The following is a 17,051-nucleotide window of genomic DNA, read 5'->3' on the forward strand; positions in this document are numbered from 1 at the left end:
TGGAAAAATTAAAATGTTTCCTTGCTGAATAGTACTAAGACTTCTAAGCCAGCTATAAACTTATTTAATTGTTAAAGTTTTTAGCTAAAGCATTGTTTGTTTTCAGAATCTTTTAATTTGGAGCATAAGACCAGAGAGGCTTGTCACTGTTCTTGAAACACTTTATTTCACAGTAGTAAGTCTTTAAATGCCAATGCTGCAGTTCTGAATAATATACATTTTTCAAAGCTTGACAGTTCCAGGATCTTCTCTTTGGCTTTCTCAAGCATATGTCCTCTGTTTGTGACAAGGGTCACTGACATCAAAAGACTCAGTGTTGAAATCAAATAAAATATAGTGAATTATTATAGCAATGTTTTTTCCTTAAACATTTCAAGATTTTAAAACACTGGGAATATGCCATTACTGATGTGTGGTAGTTTCGATACTAGATTACAACAATTCTCAAGAGACATGTACATGTTTCCCCCCACATAAAAAAAAAATACTTTTTAATTAATCATAACTTAATTTCATGATGAGATACGATCTGTTAGAACAAAATACCACACACACACAACTCAGACAACACAAATTCAGTATTAATTGCTGGAAAATTTTTTAATGAGCTGTTTGATCATGACTGTTTTTTTGGCAGGGTCTACTGTTGACATCTTCAAGGGTTTACATGAAAAGCTAATGCATTTTTAAGATAAGTAAGTCTGAATGGCTATTAATATTGGCCTGCCACGAAGATCAAATCTGTCTTAATACATCATTGAACAACACAATATCTGTTGTTACTGCATTCTTTAGCCTCTTCCTTCTCTCACCACTAGCGACTGAAGAAAGGTCTAAAAAACAAGGTCTATGTATACTAGTAGCTTTGTTCCTAGATTTCCCCTTTTAGAGGATAAGAATTTTGTAACCTTTAACTAGATAGACTGCAACATGCATCAACAGCAGTTCTGACTGCTACAGGCAATTTGATGGAAAAATAAAAATACTAAAAAAGGCGTCAAGAGTTTGTTTTACATCTCAAAGCCTTCCTAAGAATACAGATTTTACTTTATTTGTTTTGTCTCTGCCACAGAACATCAGCAAGTTGACATTCAGAGTGGAGCTTTGTCTGTTTTTTTATTTTTAAACACACAGCTATGAGGAAAAATACCAGCCTTTGGCTGTATAGATCTTGCTCCTGCCAGATGCAAATTAAGCAAGTAGACCCCTGAAACTTTAAAACAGATTTTTTCCCACTGTGTTTCCTACAGACCCTTAGATTAATTTAGGTGGAAAGGGATCTATGGAATTCATTTTACCCAACCTCCTACTCAAAGTAGAACTAACTTCCCAGGTTGAGTTCTTAAAATCTTCAGAGAGTAATTTCCACAACCTCTCTGGGTAACTTATTCCAGTGCTTACCCATTTTTACAGTGAGGTTCTGAATGCTCTTTTCTATGTATCTAACCAGAATTTCCCTTGCTGCAACTTGTGACTATACCTTCTTGCTCTTTCACTGCTCACATCCATCTTCTCTCTAAAATCTTCAAGCATTTGAAGACTGCAACAGGATCCCCCGTTAGCCCTTCTTTTCTTCACAGTAAATAAAACCAGATCTTCAGCTTATCTTCATGAGTCATGTGCTCAGCTACCTGACTGCCTCAGGGATGCTCTTTTAGATTCACTCCCTTTTGTTGATGTTGCTCTTGCATTTTGGGCCCAAAACTGTGCCCAGTACTCAGATATGATCACAAAAGCACAGAGCACATGGTAATCACTTCCCTCAAACTGCTATTCACCCCTTTGCAAACGCAGCCCAGTGTGCAGTTAAGCTTTCATCTCCACAAAAGCTCATGTACCATGTTCAACTTGTTGCCCACGAGGACACCCAGGTCCTTTTTCACAAAGCTACTCTCCACCCAGTCAATACCCAGCCTGTACTTGCAGGACTTGTTCCAGATGCAGGACCTCATGACTTTGCATCTCTTGAACTTCATGAGGTTACTGCTAGGGCACTCTTGCAGCTTATTGAGCTTCCTATGACTTTTTTTTTTTTTTTTCAAGCTTCGTACACTATCACACTACTGATTTTATCATATTTAGTGTTATCTGCAGAGTCGGTAAGCATTCAACACATCTTATCACCAAGGTCACTCAGGAAGATGTTAAACAGCATTGACCTCACTATCAGTTCTTGGGGAGTGCCATAACCAACCATCTGTCTATATGACTGTGAAAGACTGATAGCTGACAGTTTGAACCTGATAGTTGGTGATTTTCTAATCTATTTTGTACTCCACTCATCCAAACCCTATCTCACCAATTTGGCTATAACAATCCTATGGGAGACCATGATGGACCATGACAAAAACTTTAAGTCCAAAAATATTCACACTTCACCACAAAAAGTAATGAGATTGGTCTTACAAAGTCTGCATGTAAATCTGTGCTGGCTATTCCAAATCACTTTCCTTCACTTCATGTACCCTCAAATGGCTTTTATAAAGACTTGCTCCATATACTTCTCAGCCACTGATAACTGACTGGCTTCTAGTTCTTGCCTTTTCTGAAGACATAAGTGACATTTACCTTTTGCAGGCATCCTTATTTTATATTCTTCCCATACAGATCCACTGAAAATGTACTATTATGCTTGCCACTGAAAAATTTCCCAGTATATGATTCCACAAGAAAAACTCCCACAGGCTTGACTGTAATGTCCTATGGGTGTGAGGTCAGAGAATATGCCAAGAAGATGAGCTGCTTCTGTTAAAGAAATCTAATTTTTATTACACCACATAAAAATAATACTTCAGAGTATCACATATTAGTACTTAGTTGAGGACATCCCTGTTGGTATTTCTGCATTTCTCTACAGTCCTTAACTGCCTTTGGTAAGAGGAATGCTGTCATTTTATCAGTAGAGTTTTGCTACCTCTTCCAGGGAAGAAAAAAAACAAGAAAAAAAAGAAAAAGAAAAAAGAAAAAAAAAAAAAAAAACCCACATTAAAGGTACTATTTTTGCAAGAGCAAAAAGAGAAAAAGGCAGCACTGAAACTGGAATTTTACTGAGAATAAGCAGCTATGCATACGCATCCATCTGTGTTTTACTATACATCAGTGGTTTTACGATACCGAAGTTTTATGACTAGTAATGACTCAATCAAAAATGAGAAAAATGGAGCTAAGTGCAGCCAGAACTATGACCATGGAATGATTGTTTATTCTTCCATTTGATTATCAAATAAAAACACAGAAAGAGAAAAAAAAAAAAAAAAAAGCAAAACACACACACACACAAAACAACAACAACAACAAAAAAACAAACCACCACCTAGGACATATTATCAAAATAGTTAAAATAAGAGGACCAAGAAAAAGACAAGTTCTGTCTTTCCCCAGTGGGAAAACATCTATTCACAATATAAGCTGTAAAGATTCAAACCTCTACCAAATTTGAGGACAGGAATGGAAGTGGAAGGAGGAATTTTTTTTATGCACTTTTTAACAGTATTGCTAGTTCTATTGTGATGGAATGAGAATTTCTCAAAGGTAGGGATGGGGTTCTCTTGGCAAAAAAAGTGGACAGATGAGCTGAGTTCCCAAGAACAATTACAAATAGAAAAGATTCAACAGAAGAAAAATAATACTACTTCATTTCTGAATAATCTTTCACAAAATTGCTAACCAACTGAACTCAGAGATATCGAAGTAATTTTGACATTTCCAGTTTTCCTTTCACTGTACTTAGCTATGAATGAAATTGCTTAAAGCTCTTAAAATACTTGATCAGAAAATTATTTTTCATTTACTTTCTCATTTCTTCTACAACATCATGGGATCCAGCACAGAGGGAGACTATGCCATGGTTTTGGTTCTAGTCTAAAAGTCATTATGATGCTAAAGCCTCAGTATTACTTTTATAGTGAAAAAGTCACACATTCATGTTATACTCCATATAATATTTTTTATACTATCCCCACTAGGAAGGCTTACATTTAAAGACATATTACCCTGACATAAAGTGTCTAGAGAAGAATTTTAAGAAATTAAATTTTGATTACAGGACAAAGAATTAGTTTAGTAAAGGGAGCTGTTTTGCTTATAATTAGTGTATCTTTCCAGCTCTCTAATTTCATATATATGGAAAACTGAGAGGAATTCTTGATGATGCCTACATATCTACATTGCTGTCTGCACGGGGACTCCAGCCAGGATAACGTATAAGCATTAATGTGAGAAACAAAGGAAAGACATTATACAAATTAACTCACTCCCACAGTAGTAGTGTGAACTGTAGATTAGAATTGGTGCTTCCTCAATGATGTAAACTGAACTGGCATAAACATGTGCTAACATTAATTCATCAAGTAATTCCTCAAAGGATTGTGGAACATGCCTCCCTCTCTTAAAATCAACAGTAGCTTATAATTAATTTCATTGGAGATGGTCTTAAAACACTAATCTTGAGATAGTTCCCCTATGGTGAAACATGTCAGAGGATAAAAAATTAACTAAAGCTTTCAGTGAGGTGACTACAAGGAAAACAGTATATTTTCAAACAAAGGAGTAAAAAGTCATAAATAAGAAAAAGTATTACCAAAATATGTGTCACTAGTACTTTATTTTTCTTCTACTGAGATATACTTTAAAAATTCTCCTTATATTATGTAATATCCTAAAAATTAAACAAAATCATATCATATGAGAGATACAAAATTTTCCTTTTGCAGCCTCATTGAGGAATAAGGAAAACAACTGAATACTGGAAAAGCTAGCTCTCAGGAAATTAATACTGGGAATTGTTGATAAACTTAGTGTGTTGTCATGACTCATAGATGATTTGTTGCCTACCAGATGCCAGGGCAGAAGAAAAAAGAAATCCCATCATATTAAAAGATGACAAGTTACTGAGAAGGTCTGGAAGAAAGCCATGCTCATCATAATCTATATTGGACCTCGTGATATAATCAGAACTCAATGGAGATCCTGCAAAAAAGGTTTCAACAGTTTGTTAGCTGTACATGTAAGCAGAGATCAAATGCCAACTCTTAGAAACGAGACTGGTGCCACACTCAGGGAGAAGCAAAGAATGGCAGACCAACATCTCAGCACAGTTCAGAAGCACCACAGATGGACACGGATTGCTCCCAGAGTAACTGAACCTTACACGGCTCATTTAGTATTGATTATCAATATTCATGCTACAGCAGAAAACATTAAGACAACACACCTAAAACAGTATTAACTTTAAAACGGAAGAACAAACCAATTCAGACAAATAGATCTAGCCTGAAGCCCTAAGATACCAACTATGCTGGTGTTAGGCAGAAGTGCCAAGAGAGCAAGATAACATTATTTCCTGCTTTTTGCAAGCATATCTTAAGCACAGATTTGAGGACTAAAAGGGCATTTATTTTTCAACACAGAAGAAAAAGTGTTGTACATCTAGAAGAAACATAAAGGCCTGAAGACATGCAGACATAAGTGTCTAAAAAGTACAAGTGAACCATAAGCGAACAACATTTGGAACACGTAGAATAAGAACTGGAAGCATGGAAGAAGATAAAATTTACATAGCAAGCAGGCACACAGTGGGTGAAGGTTTTCAAACTTTAACCTGCATATAACAGCAACCTTTGTGTGCTGTTGAAGAAACCTTTAAGTACCTCAGCCCCTATTGTCTTAGTATAGCAATTACAAACCTTTGCTAGAAGGCAGCAAAGCAAGGACCCAGTTCTGAATTTCTTCCAGCTGTAAAACACAGTTGTGAAATCTTTCATTAACAAACATTCATGTCCTTTTGATGAAGACAACTTGTTAAACATCTTGCTTTGGAATGGTATCCAAAAGATAAACAGCTGGGGATATAAAAAGTGAACCTGTGCAGTCTTACATTCAGGAAGAAAAATAGAAAAAAACCAATTCTTTTTAACTTTTTCAACCTACAGTTAAGAGGTTTGTTTAGACCTTAGGCAGATGTTCTTGATGGTTAAGACTCTTCATATAAGTGAAATGGTTTCATAATTAACTGCCACAGCAGGTTTTGTTCAGATGTCACCTAAAATGGTTAGACAGGAAAGGAATTTGCCAGTTGAGACAAAAAACATACTTCAACAAAGGACATAAGTGTATTCTTAAGTGCCCTTGATAAACAATAAGGAACTTCAATATCATCTTAAGCATATTTAGCCATAAATTTCCACTTATTCCCCAGCTTCTGAAGAACTAATCATAACTAACCACATTTTTCTAGGTTCCTATATTATTTTCATTATCATGCTATTCAGTAGACCACACTACATAAAAAATTGTTTAAATACAATGAATTTCTCCTCCCCAAATCCAAAATAATGGATTTATATATGATAATGTTTTGATGGTTGCTAAAATATAAGTGACCTTAGTGACTCCATGGCATTACAGAAGTTATTCCAGGTGTACTCATCAAAATTTCTCCCCAGCCTCCCAACAACTTGCTACAATGCTAGGGTTTACCTAAGATTGGTCTGTATTAAAATTTAGTAACATCCCTTTGTATTTATTCGCAATAGATAGCAGTCAGCTAACTATAGTAAGTCTGCAGTGGATATTTGCACATGTGTAAAGAGTTTGTCTACAATTTCCACCCATTATTTTTTGTGTATTCACAAAGCCAAGTGCATCCTAATGAATGCACTTATTAGGGGAAATATGAACATCATGCATGTGGTTGGTGTGAGCTGGCTCTTTCTTGAACTTCATTCATTCAATGATACCCATGTTACCACGTGATAAAGCTTAGTGATTAGCTACAATGTCAGATGGTGGGTATTAAATTTCCGAATATAATAAAAAAATGATTCTGCAAACACAAATAGTGCTTTAAAAGCACATCAAGTGCTCTTAAAAGCAGAAACTATGTTCACTAAATGGAATAGCAACATGATGAAAATAAACAAGTGCTTTGGAATGAAAAGAAAGATTCACATCTGAGCACAGTGGAAGTGACAACACACTGCCCTCAGCAGTCCTACTTGTCCAAAGATCTCCAGCTTGGATATTTGGGAAGTATTACAGAATGCCCTGAAGGAACCTGCTCTGCTTCTTTACAAAATACTGGTATCTATAAGCCACAAACTAGGGGCTTACAACCAGAGGATAACACATATCAGAGTTACTGTTAACCAGCCACAAGGCTCCGCATCAGAAAATTTAAAAAAAAAAAAACCAAAAAAGTTTGCAAGAGACATGATTTCCAGAGACATCTCAAGTTGATGTGACAATGCCTCTTTCCCAGGAAACAAACACAGAGTCCCTTCTTCTGAAGGAAAACACACTTTGTCTGATGATTTCCTCCATCACTCAATGCCTTATCCAATCCTGTGTCTCTGAAAGGAGGACTAATGCAATGAAAAGAGCAGGTGACTCCATTTCCCTGAAAGCTGTATCTTTGTAGTTTACCACCTTAAAGTAAGATTCTATCTGCCCCAAAGCTGCCAGCTTTCATGATCAAAAAACTTGACAGCACAAGTGTAGCAACTGACCTACAAAAGAACCAACAACAAAAAAAATGCAAGGAGGAGGATCTGCATGTGGTTTAGGTGATATTCTGGATTTCCTACCTGCAAGACAGTAAAAAAGTCAAGGTTTACACACACACACAAAAAAAAAAATCATGAAAGATTAAATATTTTCAATGATCAGTGTGCAAAAAAATTTACAGCATTGATACTAAGAAATTCTTATCTCAAGAGTTGTAGGAAACTACATTCAACCACCAAATGCAGTTGAAAAAAAAAATATGTGTGAAACAATTTTTTTCATATCTTAGGGTACATGTCAGTATAATTGTAGCAAATTATTCTTCATTCTTAAATAATATCTCCTGCTGAATTAACAGTTTTTCTTTTTGAAGTTAGCAAGGAGTAAATAAAAAGGGTTATTTAATTCTGATCTTTTTCCTTTCTTTCATGCATTCACCGTCCTTGCTCACAGCACAATGAGATTTTTCTAAGATGACATTTCACTGAAAAAAAAGTTGTAGGCAGGTTTAGTTTAAAAGAAAGTAAATGAAACTTGCTAAACTGGATAGTCTTTTGTCTGGGCTATGAATTCAAAGACCTAGGTAAAGAAGCTACTGCCAAATGCCTCTCTGGCTCCTATGTTTTAAAAGCATAATGTTTCAGAAACCAATTTTTAAAGTGAAAAGCTTTCTATTAATTTTGTGCCATTTCTCTTCTCCATTATTTTTCCACCTGTCATCTAATGTATTGTAGGAAGTATTGCAGAGGTAAGCAGTTTTAGGTTTTGCCCTAACCATGCCTCATTCACTCATGATGATTCAGCAATTTACAGAAAAGAAAGCACAGGGGAAATTCTGGTTTGCGTAGAAGTCTTACAAATATCAGCTTTCTCTCTGGTACTGCCGCACATGCACATCCACAGTTATTTTCTCATTCTGCCAGTAGAAACACAAGTCTTGCTTCTACTGGTCAGAATAAACTATTTCCCACAAGAGTTCACCTCTTCTCACAGCTTCCAGCCTGGTTTTGTGAGAAGTGGTACAATGTCAGCAGACCAGACACAAAATTCATTTTGCCCTCTTTTAATCCTCAAAAGTTCTTCACTGACTTACTTGTCACCTTGCTACTGCATGTATTAGAGCAGAAAGGCAAAAAGTCACCATCAAGAGGATTACATTATAGGGTGTAAAGAGAAAAGTATAAGAATTCCTTTAAAGCGACATAACAAGCAATTATTAGGAAGAAGAAACAGAAAACTCTGTTATTCCCAAGCACATACAGTTCAGTAACAAACTGCTGACGTCTCACTATGTCATGTGAAGTCATCACAAATCACTGTACCGAGTAATGACACATGAAACGATGGGTTCACATCATTTTTGTGACTGCCAAGTGTGCTGCTCAGAGGCTGCTCTGCACCCAGGAAGGAACCAAGTGGGTATCATACAATAAAGCTACCAAGCTAACAAATAAACAACTAGCAAAATCTTCTAGAGCAAATCTGGGGAGGTGTGCAAATTAGAACAGATACCAATACAGGAGCAAAGAAATGTGCATTGTGGGGTAAAAAGCAACATTATCTATCAATTGTACATTTGCAGATGTTAATAGGTTTTGTGCTTAAGTAACTTACCTTATGAGATTCCAGTATAGTAGCATGCTGTTACTTTCTTCTAGCAGATAAAAGCTACTTCATACAGTTTGAAGATGATAACAACATTAATTACACAGTCAAATGCTAATACAACTGAACCCTACCTTTGTTCAGCAGTCCATTGCAAATTATTTTGGAACTAAACATGGGCTGTTGCTCCATACAATCAGTCCTGCATTTCTATTAGCCCTTGCAATATGAAACACACAAACCTGCCCTGCTTTGATAGAATAATTCAGAGATAAAGCAAAACAGTAAGTCACAATTCCAGTATTTTTCCCAGCCTTTCCACATATGTTAGTTCCAAGGAAGCACACAATTTTGCAAAGGCATATACAACCCATTGTACAGTCCATGAGTTGCTGCATTTGGAAACGGGGTTTTCTTGTGCACAGTGCAAACACTTCACTCATTCAACATGAGATATAATGAAAAACTACTAATGATGAGGCCTTGGAAGATAATCTCATGAAGCACAGCCTTTACTTAATTTTAATTTACAGAAAAATCTAATCTCAAGAATTATTAGACCATTAACCTGGACATTGAGCATAACAGCTGTCTTCTGTGATGATCATACTTCTAAACAAGAAATACCATTCTCATAAACGACATATGCACACCAATGACAGTACACTGAATAAACCGTATCGTACATGTTTAACAGTTACTTCAGTGACCTTCAAAAAGCATCATTTGTGTGTACATGATAAACTGAAAGGGTCAAGTCATAAGGTTTTTTAATCATGGTCATGTGTTGCTTGGGCTTCCTGGGGTCTCATCAACAAAAAGTTCATTTGGAAAACACTGCCCATATTTCATAACTACCAGTTTTAAGAAAACTTACTGGGAAGGTCTGTCAAGTTCCGATTTCTACTTGACTTACAAGAGGGATCTCTAACAAGGACTCTGTTCAAAGTGCAGAGAGGGGTGGTTACTCGGACATTCAGCTGTAATACAGTTCTGACTTCTAGCAAGAAATATTTAATATCGGTGTCTATTTCAGTTAACGTTCAGTTTAAAAAAATGAAATCTCCAAGTCTAATAACATGAGAATATCATTCCCTTATGCTCTTCCCTACGTAGCTCTCTCGGTTGAGTGCTACTTTTGATTATACTCAAAGATCTGCCAGATTTGAAAAGCCTCAAGTTTCAGGGAACCCCAAAAAATAACTGCACCTTGAAACAAAAAGCTAGATAGTCAATCTGCTCTTTTCTGTCTACAAATGGGTGCAGGTACACATGATGCAGGGATACTTTTAAGAAGGAAAAGAAACCCTGCCAGAATACAAATGTTGAAGCATTACTGAAGCCCTCTGACACTAATTTCAGTGCTGCTTAATTACTAATTCTTTCATTACTATGGATAAAAGCAGAAAAATGAACTGGAGAAAAACACACTCTACCATTAGCAAAATTATTGTGCTAAAAATAATGATAAAATTTTACCTTAAAGGAAGATAGCAGTAACATTAGACTTTTTGTTTATTTCGTTAGAACAAATGCATTTGTGGATAACCATATTGCACCTTTAATAAATTAGGAAATCAATCTCTATGCATTTTCACAGCTCCTACTAATAGCAGTGGTATTCCTCATAAGCCTGAACTATGAACAGCAGCGCATGTTATAGTCCTGCTACGTATGCACAAAAGGATTTGTGCTTCTCAGTGGTTTTTTGTTTGTTTTATTGTTTTATTTTAAGGAAATGAGCAACACACCTCTTGCACAGAAAAGCACTCACATCCAACACACTTCAGTAACATACCTACATTATTCCTCAGATTATTAAAATACCTGTCTAAGGACTCATGTTATGCATATCCCTCTGCAGACAAGAAGCAACTCACAGTACAAAATATTAAGTAAAGTGTGAGGTCTGAAAAAGGAGTCTCAAAGTCCTAATTACATCATATTAAAACCATTATTTTTGTGACATGGTACATAGAAGCAGAGTGCAATACAGTACAACTCTACCCATAGAAAGCAAAGCTGACTACTACGTGTTATAACACGGAGAAAATGATAACCTAGTAATCTGTTTTTTCCTGTCAGGGACCATAATTTGCCTCTATTATCTACTTTTGTACATACAGCACAAACATTTTTCTTTGAGGCATACAACTCACTCTGATGACAGAAAAACATGCAACCTACTATAAAATGCTTTTCCCAAAGCTGCCAAGTAAATCAATTAAAACCAAAATAACCTTTGTTCCATCTCTATTTGACTTCAGTTATGATCTTTAAACAGACATATGCTTGCTATGGGTTGAACCTGAATTAGCAGACTAAAGTGAAATGAGTTTGGGAATATATTTGTTCTGTGTAACATATTTGTTTCAATTTATTTATTTTGCAACCACCTTACATTCATCAAGCAACCATACCCCCAGCAAGTATAACCTTTCAGTCGACCGTGAAATATGGAATATCACTGATTATGCTGAAAACCATCAAAATGCAAATGGAATGAGAAAGAATCTGAATAAACATCATCACATAAGCAAAACATAAAATGAAAACACTTCTAACAACACAGATGGCATACCTTTAGCTATTTGCCAGATGCTCACGTTAGGGATGACACCAAGCACTCTGAGGCCATCAGAAGCCTTTGTCTTAAGTTCAAAAAATTTGTTGTCTGAATTTAAAAAATGTTTAGACTCACATATATAGATTCTACTGCACATTGCTGCAATTCTCTCAACAAAAAATGGCAAAAAGGTATACGTATTTTAATGCTTACCATTATCACCTTTGAGATTGCCATTGCTGAGCTGTTTTAACCTCTTCTGATGGGACTTGCCATTGTAGTGGATTTGTGCCTGAGCAGCAGAGTTCAGCTGAATGTTACAAACATTACACAAAGTGAAATTTGTGTGTTTCTTTTCTCTCTCCTTCTTTTCTTCAGTGCCATCAGGTGCTAACTCTTTCTCACCCTCTCTATCGGGGACGGATGTGAAATCTGAATTGTATGATTGGTTATCAGCTGGTAAATCAGGGCTCCACGGCTTCTTCATGTTTTCTGTGGGGAAAAGACATAAGGGGGATAAGCGATGAGCAACACGAAACAATATACACAAGATTTCTACATCTGCAAACAAAAACATGTGAGAGAAACAGCCTTGTAGACAGTGGAAAAGAAGGGGAAGGAGGTTCTCCAGGCACTGGAGCAGAGATTCCTCTCCAGCTCACAGTGAAGGCTCTGATGACACAGGTTGTCTCCCTGCAGCACACAGAATACCTCAATGAGCAGATAGCCAACCTGCAGCCCAAGGAAAACGCCACACCAGAGCAGGCAGACATGCCATAAAGGAAGCTGCAGCCCCTGGAAAACCCATGCTTTGAGGGTAAACAAACAAAAAAAAAAGGGGGGGGGGGGGGGGAGTGAGGGGGAGGAGAGTTAGTCAGGGTTTCCTGTATGTACATATTTTGGTGTGCTGCAATTACTAGAAGAAAAAATAACCCCCTTATATTTTATTCTGCGAAACTCAAATGCATAGTCCCCACTCCTGAGTTTATTAATTAGATATTTAGCAACCCCTAGTCACCCCCCTCCTATTCCCATGAATGCTTTCAAGCCCATCTATTTTATAACTTGTCTCATTCAAAATAGTTCAAAGACAAACAATGAACATGTTCTATTAGTTTCTTATCTTAACCTCCCAGGATTATAATTTGAGGGTAGTTAGTTTATATTCAGCTAATACCAAGCTGTAACAACTACAAGAAATGAGAAGATAATCTCATCTGCAAAACTTCAAGTGAAGCCAATGTAAACATGAGTTTCTGTGATTAAAGGTGAGCAGAAATGAAGCAGGTGAAGTGTTCTGTGCACTGCAAGCCTAATTTGCTATTCAGAGTGCAAAATCTTATACCAACTTAGCATCTTGATGAGACCTTTATATAGCATATGAAACTTTAAATTGCTTGTTCTCCTAGACTTAGTGAATAAATGAAGGTCTAGCCAAAGAATCTAATCGGTACATAGAGTGACGAAATTACTGCAGACTTAAATATGATGATACTATTTGATCTCTACCTGACAAATCAGTCAACCTAGAGACAAAAAATGATGATTGCAGCAACACAAGAAAATGGGCTACAGACTCAGTTGATCCCAGATCCAGACAAGGTTCAGTATCTAAAAATAAATCTCAACAGGCCTTCAGATTTAGGTCTGACTACACCATAATACTGCAAATCACTTGGGAGAGCTTCAAATATTGTGAATTTCATCAGCAAAACATTTTGCCAGTCCTCCCAAGAATTCAAACGCTTTCCAATCAAATCGTAAAGATCAATTTATCTGAAGATGCAAATCTAACACCTACCAATATTCAAAATAGTCCCAATCTCAGTTTTCAGATTTGTCTGCTATCTAACTAGCATTGTTTCCTTTTATGGCAACAAATCTTATTTAAGCAAGCAGAGACCCAGTTTTGAAAAAGCTCCACAATTGCTGCACATTAAAACCTCACTCAACCTGTTCAGTCAGTATTACTATTTCATTTTTTGTGCGCAGTCAATTCGTACCTAGGATTTTAACTGCCCACAGCAAGAAATGAGAAAGCCGGCTAAAGAATTCATTCCAAAGCAAAATTAGAGAGGAAAAAAAAAAAACCCAGCATAAAAGCAGTTATTTAATAAAATCAAACCTATTATACCAACAGATGATAGGAACTTTTATAGACAAATTACAACCCTCCCATAAGACATTATGAGAATGGAAGCTTAGGGGAAAACTTGAGGTTTTTCTATAGTAGATCTGTAGCATACTTCTCCTAATGGAAGGAGGAGGTTTCTCCTGAGGAAGCAGCAGAGTTTGCTGGAGATATTGTTCATTCCAAAGAGGTATATGCATCTGTCTGAAATATTTTTAAGTTTAGACATTCAGTCTTTAATCAAAGCATTACAAGGACTACATTCTAACATGATAGCATTAGTTTTACTGAATTGCTCTGGATGACAGTAACTTTTCAGAAATCCCAGCTTATAGACATCTCTACATTAATATATATATACTTCTGCATTGAAAGTATTCTCCACTAGAGAGCAGTATAAATTTAAAATTACAAGTAAAACATACCTCTAGACATACAGTGCTAGTCATAAAGGCACCAGATTACTGCAATACAAGGTGTCTTCTAACCAAGGTGTAAAACTTTGTAAGCAAATGTAATCTAGTAAATGAAACAAATCTTATATACTATGTGTACACATATCTAATTCTCTTTGAAACATTTAAACAAATAAGCTGGCAGCCTAATAAAGTATACTAGCATGTTACTGCATCCTTCCAGTATGCAAGTCAACACAGACTAATAATATATGAGATTCTTATTTTTGGCATATAGAACACTTCTGTCTTGCATCTTGTTCCAGAAAAAGCAATTATAAAATGCACAGTCAACAGAGACACAGAAAAGTAATAAGGGAAATTCCACCTTGGAAACAAAAAAAATGAGCATCTACGATTTGATTTCTCTTTCATTAGAAAGTTGTGATGGCATTAGAGCTGCAATATGTTTTTGCCTTCTCACATGTCTGTCAAATCTAGAGAAAGAAGGGGATAATTCTTCACTAAGGGCAAATCACATCTGATCAATTTGATGGCCTTTCTATGATGGGACTACAGAACTAATGGATGGGGCAAAGCAGCTGATGCCATCTACCTGGACTTTTCCCGCACAACATCCTTGTCTCTAAATTGGAGAGATATCAATTTGATGGATGGACCACTTGGTGGATAAAGAACTGGCTGGACGGCTGCACACAAAGAGTTGTGGTAAATGGCTCGATGTCCAGCTGGAGACCAGTAACGAGTGGTGTCCCTCAGGGATTGGTGTTGGGACCGGTCTTGTTCAACATCTTTGTGAGTGACATGGACAGCGGGATGGAGTGCGCCCTCAGCAAGTCTGCCGATAACACCAAGCTGTGTGGTTAGGTTGATACGCTGGAGGGAAGGGATGCCATCCAGAGGGACCTTGACACGCTTGTGAGGTGGGCTGATGCCAACCTCATGAAGTTCAACCACGCCAAGGGCAAGGTCCTACACCTGGGTCAGAGCAATCCCAGGCACAGCTACAAGGTGGGTGGAGAAGAAGAGATTCAGAGCAGCCATGTGGAAAAGGACTTGGGGGTGTTGGTCGATGAGAAAATGAACATGAGCCGGCTTCAGTGTGCGCTCACAGCCCAGAAAGCCAACCGTATCCTGGGCTGCATCAAAAGAAGCGTGACCAGCAGGTTGAAAGAGGTGATCCTGCCCCTCTACTCTGCTCTCGTGAGACCTCACCTGGGGTATTGTGTGCAGTTCTTGTGTCCTCAACATAAAAAGGACATGGAACTGTTGGAACAAGTGCAGAGGAGGGCCATGAGGATGATCAGGGGACTGGAGCACCTCCCATGCATGAAAATAGGCTGAGAAAGTCAGGGCTGTCCAGCCTGGAGAAGAGAAGGCTGCATGGAGACCTCACAGCAGCCTTCCAGTATCTGAAGGGGGCCTACAAAGATGCTGGGGAGGGAGTTTCCATTAGGGACTGACAGGACAAGGGGTAAGGGGTTAAAACTCAAGTATGGGAAGTTCAGGAAGTTCTTTACTGTAAGGGTGGTGAGGCACTGGAACGGGTAGCTCAAAGAAGCTGTGAATGCTCCCTCCCTGGTGGTGTTCAAGGCCAGATTGGACGGAGCCTTGGGTGACATGGCTTAAGTGTGAGGTGTCCCTGCCCATGGCAGGGGGGCTGGAACTTAATGATCTTAGGATCCTTTCCAACCCAAACTATCCTATGATTTTATGATAACTGCAGACCAGGTATCTATTAGGAAAACAAAAGTTTCAGGAAGACATATTACATTACAGTCTGCTACCATTTCCTTTACAGATACAAAGGGATTTCTGAGTATATAATGGCATTACTAAAGGACTAAGGTGAAATAGTACAGACCTGTACAAACCACTTGATCTGATGTTGTAAAACGGTGTTACATAGCAGTACTCAGTATGCAGATTGGATACAAATGCTTTGAAGGGAAAAAAAGAATCCTGAACATTAACACAAAAGAATTCTTAAAAGCAGCAGCAGTTTAAAACATTGAGGTCTTCCTACCTGATATTCCTTAAAGGACAAGGAAATAAAGACAGCAAAGGATGAATGGGTAGACATCCTACTGAGTATAACTTGCTGGTATACTTATAAAATACAATTTGCAACTCCAACTAGTATTTTAAAAGAAGAAAAACATCAAGTTTGTGAAATCTTGTAAAGATCCACCAGTGTTTAAATTAATGCAGCTGCAGATTAACTCTTGCAAAGCAGCAGACTTCCAGTTTGTGCCTTCATTACTGCATACTTTATTTTTTCGACTGAAATGTTCAGGCAGCAATTTTGATTGGTGGGAGTAAGGAAAAGAATGCTTAGTTTATTCTACTGGAAAATTCCATGGAAAATGGTTAGAAGAAAACATTATAATCTTAATTTAAAATGCAATTTTTAATTGCTATAAATATCTTACCAGTCTGATCGATAGGCATTAAATGAAAACCCTCTTTCCCTGCTGCCACATTACAGAGTTAATCTTAACTATAACGGTTACATATCTTAGCCATCAGTTTTGCAGGTAACTTTTCCCTCTCTTCTCTCCTCTCCTCTCCTTCCACCACCCTCTCCCTCTCCCTCCCCAAAAAAGCTAACTTCTCAAACTTTAGGTACCCTGATGAAGACTGAAAAATTTCAAGCCAATTGAAACAGCACTGTGGATAAATGCTTACATTTATTTTCCCTGGAGTTCTGAACTCAATTTTGGCTCAATGATGCTTACCAGTAAAATGAACTTTGCATAACATTATAGCTTTGTGAAGTAGAAAACTGTCCCATGTGGAAAAGCAGCACAACTACGAACTGTGGTGTTTG

At 37.3% G+C, this 17,051-nt stretch overlaps 1 protein-coding gene across 8 annotated transcripts in view; it reads right to left on the reverse strand.

Annotated features, from left to right (window-relative positions):
* Positions 1–17,051, reverse strand: part of ZNF385D (zinc finger protein 385D) — a 426,940-nt gene that overhangs the window by 321,273 nt on the left and 88,616 nt on the right. For all 8 annotated transcript variants that reach the window (XM_065666059.1, XM_065666052.1, XM_065666054.1 and 5 more), the window contains one exon: positions 11,888–12,166. In XM_065666059.1, the coding sequence (XP_065522131.1) occupies positions 11,888–12,161 (274 nt within the window). In that variant the 5' untranslated portion in view covers positions 12,162–12,166. The remainder of the gene's footprint in view (positions 1–11,887; positions 12,167–17,051) is intronic.

Source organism: Lathamus discolor, chromosome 2, assembly GCF_037157495.1.
Source record: "Lathamus discolor isolate bLatDis1 chromosome 2, bLatDis1.hap1, whole genome shotgun sequence".
Taxonomy (NCBI): Eukaryota; Metazoa; Chordata; class Aves; order Psittaciformes; family Psittacidae; genus Lathamus; species Lathamus discolor.